Source organism: Balaenoptera ricei, chromosome 4 (genome assembly GCF_028023285.1).
Source record: "Balaenoptera ricei isolate mBalRic1 chromosome 4, mBalRic1.hap2, whole genome shotgun sequence".
NCBI lineage: Eukaryota > Metazoa > Chordata > Mammalia > Artiodactyla > Balaenopteridae > Balaenoptera > Balaenoptera ricei.
The window spans coordinates 79,428,471-79,441,115 of NC_082642.1; the positions used below are offsets into that span (position 1 = coordinate 79,428,471).

Sequence of the window (12,645 nt, forward strand, 5' to 3'; positions counted from 1 at the left end):
CACTTGGTTAAGCAGTGTACAGTCAATCTTTGTTGGCCTGTCTTTTGCCCCCTCTGCGAGATCATCTTTATCCCCTGGCCTCTAGCACATCCTTGATGCTTAATACAGAGTGAAAGAAGGAAGGACTATTATATAGGGATTTGCAAAGAAACTAAATTTCTGATAAAAGACATACATTGAATAAGTTTAAGATTGATTTTGCATGATCTGGTGAATCTAGAACAATTCCATGTCTTTATTTTCAGGGGGTAGGTAGCTCTGAGAAATTGGTGCTAATGGACAGATCAGAAGCAAAGAATAAGTTTAAAGAGCTGCGGCTTGGTCACATTGCTCCAGATTTGGTGCAGTACAGTAAAACAAAATTTACATCTTAGGAATTTATCTGTCACATACACAAGACATTTATCTACATGCCTTAATGAATGCCTTAGAAAGTAAAGCAAGGTGCCAGTGGACAAGACACTAAAGCAAACAGAAGATATCAGCAGTGACTTATAATAACACAGAATGTAGTTTCTAACAAAAATATATTTATACCTTTGGGAAGGGAAACAATTTTTTTCTGATTATGAATATAATATATATGTCTTAGTTTGTTCAGGCTGCTATAACAAAAATACCACAGACTAGATGGCTCAGACAACAAACATTTTTACTTCTGACAGTTTTTTGGAGGCTGAGCTGAGATATCCAAGATCAAAGCACTCACAGATTTGATAATCTGGTGAGGGCCTGCTTCCTGGTTCATAGACAGCCATCTTCTCACTGTGTCCTCACATGGCAGAAGAGGGAAGGGAGTTCTCCGGGACTTTTTTATAAGGCACTAATCCCATTCATGAAGGCTCCACCATCATGACCTAATCACATCCCAAAGGCCCCCACCTCCAAACAGCATCACAAATGAGTTTCAACATGTAAATTTTGGGGGGACACAACCATTCAGTCTATAGAAACATATTAATGCAAAATGCTTAGAATATCTCGAAAAACACAACAACATAAATCCCTCCCAAATCTAACCACCTAGAATTAACTGTTGTTACTACTTTGGATGTATCCTTCCAGTCTTTTTTTCTTGTATATGTGTTTGTGTATCCTTTTAAATAATAAAAAATTTAAATGGCTTACATTGTATATATTGTTCTAACCTATTTTTTATATTAATATGTCATGAACATTTTCTCATGTTAGTAAATACTCTTCTACAACATGATTTTTAACTGCTGCACAGTATTCCTTCATGTGGATGAACACCACTGTTTAATCAATCCCCCTTGTTTCAATGTTTTTATTATTATAAAAGGAAGTGTAGTGGTGTGGGTGACTAAAGAAAGGGTGATCTCACGACCTCCTCCTGTTTTCCCCAGGTTCTGAAGCCCCCTCTTACATCAGAACTCTTTTCTAATGATCCTCTGAGTGTCATCTCAGGACCCTGGGCACACTCATGGCACGATGGCCAACCCTCAGGAGCACCTGAGCTGCTCCTCTTCCCCACACTTGCCTTTGAGTGAAAACAAAACCTTCAATGGACTACAAGATGACGTCGCACCTATGCGAAGCCACCCTTCACCCAAGCTTCTTAAGGACCAGCAGGAAAAGGGGGTGGTGCAAACAGAGCTAACTGAGGGCATGAACAGCCCCATCACCACAACAGTGTTGACAAGCGTAAGTGAGGATTCCAGGGACCAGTTTGAGAACAGCGTTCTTCAGCTAAGGGAACAAGATGAATCGGAGATGGCCGTGTCTCATGGGAACAGCAACACTGTGGATGGAGAGGGCACAAGTGGAACCGAAGACATCAAGATTCAGTTCAGCAGGTCGGGCAGCGGCAGTGGTGGGTTTCTTGAAGGACTATTTGGATGCTTAAGGCCTGTATGGAATATCATTGGGAAGGCATACTCCACTGATTACAAATTGCAGCAGCAAGGTAAGCTAGAGTATGGACCTGGAAGATATTTCCTGTGTAAACACACTACCACCATTAACTGGATAACCTTTGATAAATTAAAGACCTAGTGCCAGAATAATACCCCATATCAATTTCCTGTAGACCTTCTGAATGGAACAGATTGACATATGGTTGGTCTTTTTTGGTCGAAGCCCACCTTTTGTTGTTGTACAGTCCACTGGTGTCCAGAGTAGAGTACATATAAGACAATCCATGACGTTGTAAGGAAGAAGATGTTAGAGCTTCTGTTCCTTTTATCTCATCACTTTAAATTTCTATTTTCATGCATGTTTTCATATATATTTGGTATTTTAATAAAGTTTTACAGATATATAATTTATAAATAAATCACATAGTGAGTGCATATTCAAAAATTTTATTGACAGTTTTTACAGTCAAGAAGTCTGATGGTCACTGGACTAATTCAAAACCAGACAGAAGCCACATGGTACTGCCCCTGAAGATTGTAGGCCTGCCTTAGGTAGTAGTAAAAAGGAATTTTTTTATCTTACAGTCAGGCACAGAAAGCTCACATTTTGAGGAAAGAACAAAATATCTAACCATTCTTGAGAAACATTATTATTTCAAGATCCCACAGCTTTTTAAAAAGTAAAATTTTAACTCCCATCATTGTGTCGTATGTATATTCATATACCCCAATTCAAGCCTTATGCTTTTTTTAAAAAATTAATTTATTATTTATTTATTTATTTTTGGCTGCGTTGGGTCTTTGTTGCTGCGCGCAGGCTTTCTCTAGTTGTGGCGACCCGGGGCTACTCTTTGTTGCGGTGCGCAAGCTTCTCATTGCGGTGGCTTCTCTTGTTGCGGAGCACAGGCTCCAGGCGCACGGGCTTCAGTAGTTGTGGCATGCAGGCTCACTAGTTGTGGCTCACGGGCTCTAGAGTGCAGGCTCAGTAGTTGTGGCGCACAGGCTTAGTTGCTCCGTGGCATGTGGGATCTTCCCAGACCAGGGCTCGAACCCGTGTCCCCTGCATTGGCAGGCGGATTCTTAACCACTGCGCCACCAGGGAAGTCCCTCAAGCCTTATGCTTTTGAAGTAAAGAGAACACATGGCACTAGTGTTCTTTATAACTTCATTTATATTGTTGAAACAATCTTTCCTGAGAACAAAAGTAATATATATAGAAATTTTGGAACATACAAGTAAGTTCCCCCCCAAAAATTAAAATAATCTATGATCCCCAATCTCCTGACAATAACCACCATTAGTGTTTTTGGTATAGTCTATACATGTGTGTATGTGTGCTTAAAAAAAGTCATGCTGTTCTGTAACACTTTTTTACTTCATATTGTGAACATTTCCTGTATCATGAAATATACTTTTTCAGCATCATTTTTAATGGCTGCATAATATTAAATTGTGTTAACATACACAGTTTAAGTAATTGTAATTAAGTAATCCTCTGTTTTTTTTCCTTGTGATGAGAACTCTTAGGGTTTACTGTCTTCATGCATTAACATAAACAGTGTTCATTATATTTATCAAGTTGTACACCACATCCCTAGTACTTACTTATCTTATAACTGGAAGTTTGTACCTTCTGACTGCCTTCATCCAATTCCCCCTCCTCCACTCACCACGTCTGGTAACCACAAATCTGATCTCTTTTTTCATGAGTTTGTTTTCATGAGTTTTTGTTTTCATGAGTTTGTTCTTGAAGTATAATTGACCTACAACACTATATTAGTTCCTGGTGCACAACATAGTGATTTGACATTTCTGTACATTTCAAAATGATCACCATGATTAGTTACTGTCTGTCACCATACAAAGATGTTACATAATTATTGACTATATTCCCCACACTGTACATTTCATACCCTTGACTCATTTATTTTGTACTAAAAGTTTGTACCTCTTAATCTCCCTCACCTATTTCTCCCCTCCCCCCTCCCTCCTTCCCTCTGACAACCACCTGTTTGTTCTCTGTATCTATGACTGTTTCTGTTTTATTGTGTTTGTTCAGTTGTTTTGTTTTTTAGATTACACATTTAAGTGAAATCATATAGTATTTGTCTTTCTCCATTTGACTTATTTCACTTAGCTTAGTGCCCTCTAGGTCTGTCCATGCTGTCACAAATGGCAAGATTTCATTCTTTTTTATGGCTGAGTAATATTCCATTGCGTGTGTGTGTGTGTGTGTGTGTGTGTGTGTGTGTGTGTGTGTATACACCACACCTTTTTTGTCCATTCATCTACCAATGGGTACTTAGATTACTTCCATATCTTGGCTATTGTAAATAATGCTGCAGTTAATGTAAGCGTGCAGATATCTTTTCTAAAGAGTGGTTTTTTTTGTTTGTTTTCTAAAATTTTTTATTTTTTATACACTTTTTAAAGATTGCTTTCCATTTACAGTTATTACAGAATATTGGTCATATTCCCCATGTTATACATTACATCCTTGAGCCTATCTTACACCTAGTAGTTTGTACCTCCCACTCTCCCACCCCTCCCTCCCTCCCCACTGGTAACCACTGGTTTGTTCTCTATATCTGTGAATCTGCTTTATTGTTATATTCACTAGTTTGTTGTATTTTTTAGATTCCACATATAAGTGATATTCTACAGTATTTGTCTTTCTCTAACTTATTTCACTAGCATAATGCCCTCCATATCCATCCATTTGCCGCAAATGGCAAAATTTCATTCTTTTTTATGGCTGAGTAGTATTCCGTTTTGTGTGTGTGTGTGTATCCAATCTTGTCCACTCATCTGTTGATGGACACTTAGGTTGTTTCCATATCTTGGCAATTGTAAATAATGCTGCTATGAACATTGGGGTGCATGTATCTTTTCAAATTAGTGTTTTTGGTTTTTTCTGATATATACACAGGAGTGAAATTGCTGAATTATATGGTAGTTCTATTTTTAGTTTTTTGAGACACCTCCATACTGTTTTCCACAGTGGCTGCACCAGTTTACATTCCCACTAACAGTGAACAAGCGTTTCCTTTTTTCCACATCCTCGCCGACATTTGTTGTGTTCTTTTTGATGATAGCCATTCTTTCTGACAGGTGTGAGGTGATATCTCATTGTGGTTTTGAGTTTCATTTCCCTGATGATTAATGATGTTGAGCATCTTTTCATATGCCTGTTGTCCATTTTCTTTTCCTCTTTGGAAAAATGTCTGTTTAGTTCTTCTCCCCATTTTTTAATCTGGTTGTTTGTTTTTTTGATGTTGTGTTATATGAGCTATTTATATATGTTGGCTATTAATCCCTTATCAGTCATATCATTTGCAAATATTTTCTCCCATTCAGTGGGTTATCTTTTTGTCTTGTCAGTGGTTTCCTTTGCTGTGTGAAAGCTTTTAAGTTTAATTAAGTCCCACTTGTTTATTTTTGTTTTCATTTCCTTTCCTTTAGGAGACGGATCCAAAAAAAATATTGCTGCAGTTTATGTCAAAGAGTGTTCTGCATGTTTTCCTCTAGGAGTTTCATAGTATCTGGTCTTACATTTAGGTCTCTAAAAAGTGTTTTTGTTTTCTTTAGATAAATACCCAGGAGTGGAGTTGCTGAGTCATATGGTAGTTCTATATATAGGTCTATTTTTAGTTTTTTGAGGTATCTCCATCCTGTTTTCCATAGTGGCTGCACCAATTTGCATTCCCATCAACAGTACCCAAGGGTTCCCATTCCCTACATCCTGGCCAACACTTGTTATTTGTTGTTTTTTTGATAATAGCCATTCTAGCAGGTGTGAAGTGATATCTCACTGTGGTTTTCATTTGCATTTTCCTAATAATTAGTGATATTGAGCATCTTTTCATGTGCCTGATAGCCATTTGTATGTCTTCTTTGGATAAATGTCTATTCAGATCCTCTACCCATTTTTTAATCAGGTTGTTTGTTTGATGTTGAGCTATATGAGTTGTTTGTATATTTTGGATATTAACCCCTTATCAGATATAGCATTTATAAATATCATCTCCCATTCAGTAAGCTGCCTTTTCATTTCGTTGATAGTTTTCTTCACTGTGCAAAAGCTGTTTAGTTTGATGTAGTCCCATTTGTTTATTTTTGCTTTTGTTGCCCTTGCCTGAGGAGACATATCCAAAAAATATTGCTAAGACTGATGTCAAAGACCATACTGCCTATTTTTTCTTCCAGAAGTTTTATGGTTTCAGGTCTTACATTTAAGTCTTTAATCCATTTTGAATTTATTTTTGTATATGGTGTAGTCCAGTTTGATTCTTTTGCATGTAGCTGTCCAGTTTTCCAAACACCATTTATTGAAGAGGCTGTCTTTTCCCCATTGTATATTCTTGCCTCCTTTGTCATAGATTAATTGCCCATGTAATTATGGGTTCATTTCTGGGCTTGCTATTCTGTTCCATTGATCTATGTGCCAGTACCATACTGCTTTGATTACTGTAGCTTTGCAGTATAGTTTAAAATCAGGGAGCATGATACCTCCAGCTTTGTTCTTCTTTCTCAAGATAGTTTTGGCTATTTGGGGTATTTTGTGTTTCCATACAAATTTTAGAATTATTTGTTCTACTTCTATGAAGAATGCCATGGGTATTTTGACAGGGATTGCATTGAATTTCTAGATTGCCTTGGGTAGTATGGTCATTTTAACAGTAGTAATTCTTCCAATCCATGAACTCGGTATATCTTTCCATCTGTTTGTGTTGTCTTCAGTTTCTTTCATCAGTGTCTTATAGTTTTCAGAGTACAGGTCCTTTACCTCCTTAGATTTATTCCTACTATTTTATTCATTTTGATGCAATTGTAAATGGGATTATTTTCTTCATTTCCTTTTCTGATTGTTAGTTGTTAGTGTATAGAAATTAACATATTTCTGTATATTATTTTGTATCCTGCAACTTTACCAAATTCATTGATAACTTCTAGTGCAATCTTCTATTGCTTAGCAATTTGTTTACTATTTTCAGTGATTATAAGCCACACTGCAGTGAACATGTGTCCATTCCTTAATTTTCGCACATATCTTGATTACTCCTTAGGATAAATTACTAGAAGAGGAATGCTGGGTTCAAAGGATTTTTTGCTTTAAGGCTTTTGATACATATCTTTGCAGCCTTATGTAAATGATCAGTTATGAGTTCTTTCATCAAGAAATTTTGTAAAGGAATAATATGGACCAGAAATGATATTCTGTTTTATTTATTTTATAACTGAATATTGGATTCTGTGACCCTCCCTTAAAAATGTATTCATATATTTTAGTCAAGACTGTTGACAGCTTTTCCACAACTGCCAGTTGACATTAGTCACCATTAGCCACTTTTTCCATGCATTCAGTTTTTTCTATTTCTGAAATACTTTTTCTTTTTTTGATATTTTATTTTAAGGTATTATTTTATTTTATTTTTTAACACAATTTTTAAAGGTTACATTCCATTTACAGTTATTACAAAATGTTAGCTATCTTCCCCGTGTTGTACAATACATCCTTGTGGCCTATCTTACAGCCAGTAGTTTCTACCTCCCACTCCCCCACCCCAATATTGCCCCTTCCCCCTCTCCCCACTGGTAACCACTAGTTTATTCTCCTTATCTGTGAGTCTGCTTCTTTTTTTTTTAATATTCACTAGTTTGTTGTATTTTTTAGATTCCACATATAAGTGACATCATACAGTATTTGTCTTTCTCCGTCTGACTTATTTCACTTAGCATAATGCCCTCCAAGTCCATCCATGTTGCTGCAGATGGCAAAATTTCATTCTCTTTTATGGCTGAGTAGTATTCCAATGTGTGTGTGTGTGTGTGTGTGTGTGTGTGTGTGTAGATATATATATACCACATTGTCTTTCTCCTCTCATCTATTGATGTGAAATACTTTCTTTTAGAAATGCAAATCAGAACTACAGTGAGGTACCACCTCACACCGGTCAGAATGGCTATCATCAAAAAGTCTACCAATAACAAATGCTGGGGAGGGTGTGGAGAAAAGGGAACCCTCCTGCACTGTTGGTGGGAATGTAAGTTGGTGCAACCACTGTGGAAAACAGTATGGAGGTTCCTCAAAAAACTAAAAATAGAATTACCATATGACCCAGCAATCCTACTCCTGGGCATATATGCAGACAAAACTATAATTCAAAAAGATACATGCACCCCTATGTTCATAGTGGTACTATTCACAGTAGCCAAGACATGGAAACAACCTAAGTGTCCACTGACAGAAGAATGGATAAAGAAGATGTGGTACATATATAATGGAATACTACTCAGCCTAAAACAGAATGAAATAATGCCATTTGCAGCAACATGGATGCAATTAGAAATTATCATACTAAGTGAAGTAAGTCAAAAAGAGAAAGACAAATACCATATGATAACATCTTTATGTGGAACCTAAACCATGGCACAAATGAACCTATTTACAAGACAAAAACAGACTCACAGACATAGAGAACAGACTTGTGGTTGCCAAGGGGGAGGGGGTGTGGGGGAGGGATGGACTAGGAGTTAGGGGTTAGTAGATGCAAACTATGACATATAGAATGGATAAACAATACTGTCCTACTATATAGCGCAGGGAATTATATTCAATATCCTGGGATAAACCATAATGGAAAAGAATATGAAAAAAGAGTGTATATATATATATATATATATATATATATATATATATATATATATATATGTATGTATAACTGAATCACTTTGCTGTACAGCAGAAATCAACACAACATTGTAAATCAGCTATACTTCAATTTTTTAAAAATTGACTCTGAAATACTTTCTCTTAAAGCAATACCAGACTCCCCATCTATACCCCTTCTCCATAAGTATATTGGGATTTACCTGTAAATCTGTCCATTCCAGGTATACTTTCCAGGATTTGTCAACCACAGCATTCTTTCTCAATCCCTAGGTTTTGTCTGTCTGTTTTCTCTCCATACCCTGCACATTCTACCCTTTTTTTCCCTCTATGATCTTAAGGTTTCAGGGAAATTAAAGAGTTGTCCCTTGTCACACAGCGGTTGGGGACTCCTATGTTAAACAGTTTTATTATTTTAAAAATTGGGAATAAAGACAAATCCAAAGAGGAAAATAAAAATCACTTGTCATCCCATAACCACCCACCCTTAATTTATTATTTTTTAGAAGTTCCTTCTTCTCTGCTTAGACACAAAACCTACTAATATCTGCTTATGTGATAAACTCATTTGGTTTTGGGGGTCCTAACTTGTCCAGTCTAATAATTATTTTGGTGGCAATTTGGAGGTCTCGGGATCCAAATGCAGCATTGAGGTTCAGACTCATAAAGAAGACTAACAGACACATCCTATGTCTTTTAAAAGGAGCCTTTAAAATTCTTTATTTTTCTGTAACCTTGTATTTGATTTGTGTTCCGATTGATTATGTGACCTTCAGAAAGGCTTATTTCAGGAACAAATAAGAAACATCCTTAGTCAGTTTAAGCTTACAAGGGTACGGCAGCTGCCCAGCTCTTCAGCAAATGACAGGATATCCTACCGTGAGCAGGTGTTGCTGTGGGCTGTAGAAGAGATTCACTAGCCTGAAACTAGTGTAGTTTTTTTCTTGTCAGCTCTGGGATCATGGAGCTAATCTTTAATCCTGGATTACAGTCAACCGAAGGATAGTACATATAACAGATGTGTCCCTGCATTTGGTATTATGAGGAAATTTCACTTGATTAAAATTTTTTTAATGATATCTTCATCTCCCATTTAGTATGTTGGTAGTGAAGCGTAAGTAAGGTAATATGTGAAATCTTTTATTGCCAAATAGTTCCCAGTCTCAAAGCAAGTATTGTCATAGACCTGTCTGAATAAACAAAGGAGAACTTATGTGTTAAAGTGAGTGGGCATGTGGCTTTTTCTCAGTCCTAGGGATCATGGTGGATATTGGAATTAAGATAGTAGTCATAGTGATGAATCAGAGAGAAGATAAAAGCTGGGGAAGAGTACCAATGGGACAGCTGTAAAAGCAGCAGAAAGTCTGGGACTAACCCTGGAGGGAGCACAGCCAGTTTCCATCATTATAAGGTTTGTTATCTTGTTCCTCAGTGATCTAGGCCCCCAATTTGTATATCCTTGTTGCTAACGTTCTTTTTGCTGCCATTTTCTTGTTCCTTGACTCCCTACTAGATATCGATCAGGACATTGGAACCGGACAGAGAGGACTAAATCACATGAATCAACTTTACTTCTGGTAGTCAGTTCTAGTAAAAAAAATTGATGGAAAGGTGGTTGAAGTATTACTTTACACTCTGTGTTCTTGAATTACCAATGCCAGCCCCTTTATTTTTCCATGGACAATTAAGATTTGGTTGAACATAGATGAATTAACACAGGCGTGAGCTACTGTTGGTCAAGGAAATTTTTGTTATATATTATAATATCAACCTTTGGTATTTGAGTGCCAAATATATTTATCATTTGTATTTTACTTTATTTTTTAATTGAAGTATAGTTGATTTACGATATTATATTAATTTCAGGTGTACAACATAGTGATTCAATATTTTTATAGATTATACTCCATTTAAAGATATTATAGGGACTTCCCTGGCTGTCCAGTGGTTAAGACTTCACCTTCCGGGCTTCCCTGGTGGCGCAGTGGTTGAGAATCTGCCTGCTAATGCAGGGGACACGGGTTCGAGCCCTCGTCTGGGAAGATCCCACATGCCGCGGAGCAACTAGGCCCGTGAGCCACAACTACTGAGCCTGCGCGTCTGGAGCCTGTGCTCCGCAACAAGAGAGGCCACGATAGTGAGAGGCCCGCGCACCGCGATGAAGAGTGTCCCCCGCTTGCCGCAACTAGAGAAAGCCCTTGCACAGAAACGAAGACCCAACACAGCCAAAAACAAATTAATTAATTAATTAATTAATTAAAAAAAAAAAAAAGACTTCGCCTTCCAATGCAGGGGGTGCGGGTTCAATCCCTGGTCGGAGAACTAAGATCCCACATGCCTCACAGCCAAAAAACCACAACATAAAACAGAAGCAATATTGTAACAAATTCCATAAAGACTTTAAAAATGGTCCCCATCAAAAAAAATCTTTAAAAAAAGAAGAATAAAAAAATGTTGTTATATAATATTGGCTACATTCCTTGTGCCGTACAATATATCCTTGTAGCTTACTTATTTTATACATAGTAGTTTGTGCCTCTTAATCCCCTACCCCTATCTTGTCCCTCCCTCCTATCATTTGTATTTTAATACTACATTTATTTCTCATTTTATAAAAATACTAAGTAATAAGAATTATTTATAAAATTTATAGTAAATTACAATATAAACATTATAAAATGATGTAAAAAGAAAGGATTATTTAACAAATTGTTTTTTGAATCACTAAATAACACTACGAAAAAAATTAATTTGCATCAGTTCTCATACCATACAACAAAATAAACTTCAGATGTAAAGGTTAAACTTTTAAAAAATCAACTATAGATCACTCTTAGAAGATAGATTAGGCAGTAGAAGAAATTGCAAAGGAAATGAGAAGCAACTATAAAAATATTTTGTTCAAAACATAATAAAATTAAAAGAAAAATGCTTTTGTAAAAAGCCTCTTCATATGTATCAAAGAAATAGAAAGCTCCTTTGAGCTTATGAGAACTGCAAGACCCTAATAAATAAATGGACAAGGGATAAATTTGATAACTCATACAAAGAAGATGTGTTAAACAAATGTGGAGAAAATATCCTATATCACTGGCAATTAGTGCAAACTTATAAAACACTATTTTATACCTAATTAAATTAGCACCAAAAAATAATCGGCAGCATTCATTGCTGGCAAAGTTGTAGTAAAAGAGACTTGCTCATACTTTTCTATTGTCAGCAAAAACTAGAAAAATCCTTTTGGATAGCAACTTGGAATGTATACCAAGAACCAGGAAACTATACTCTTTAATCTCAGGATTGAACGTGAAGAAGTAATATAAAGAAAGAAAAAAGTACCAAATTTAACTTAGCAAACAAAACAATGGAAACACAAGTACAAAAAAAGGTAAGAGGGTACAGTAAGTAACTATTAAGCTTATAATAAAGACTGTAAATACATGGGGAATACATAATATATGAAAAAAGTAGAAAAAATTATACATACATACAACTCTGACATAGCTGTATACATATAAACAAAGACTAAAAGAGAAGATGAAAACTGAATATGTGCTGGGATTTCAGATAAAATATGTGCTTTTCTGCTTTTTCTAGTATTTTCTAATGTTTTCTAGTACTTAACAGTAAATAAAGATTGCGTAAATAGGAAAAAAAGACAGCTAAAGAATAATTTTAGTAATTATGTATTAAAAATTAGGGTAACTTGGGCTTTTATAGAGTTATTTGGAGAAATATTGCCCAGTTATGTTCTTGCTCAGAATCCAGTGCTAGTACTTTATTCAGCCCCCAGAATGGTCAAAATGACACTGTGTTTAGTTCTTCACTGGACCCCTAATGAGTAAAACTAAGTATGCCATCAATACCTGTGTCCTATGTGTGCCACATGAATAAGCCCATAGGGATGAAAGTCATTAGACGCTGTAAAGATACTAAAAGCAGTCGTCTGTAACTTACTGTTTCCACCCAAATTTGTTTCTTTGGTGATTTCATATTTGTGAGCTATTTGTATTGTAGAGAGATTTGTTTTTGTATAGCATCTATTCAATTTCAGTAGAGCAGAAACCTTTAATACTGCTCATACCAGAAGAATGGGAC

General features: G+C 36.2%; 1 protein-coding gene across 4 annotated transcripts in view; it reads left to right on the forward strand.

Moving 5' to 3' along the window:
* MAP3K13 (mitogen-activated protein kinase kinase kinase 13) overlaps positions 1-12,645 on the forward strand; it is a 162,558-nt gene that overhangs the window by 113,491 nt on the left and 36,422 nt on the right. For 3 of the 4 annotated variants that reach the window (XM_059920707.1, XM_059920709.1, XM_059920708.1), the window contains exon 2: positions 1,368-1,927. In XM_059920707.1, coding sequence (XP_059776690.1) covers positions 1,453-1,927 — 475 coding nt within the window. In that variant the 5' untranslated portion in view covers positions 1,368-1,452. The remainder of the gene's footprint in view (positions 1-1,367; positions 1,928-12,645) is intronic. The other variant, XM_059920710.1, reaches the window with a different exon arrangement.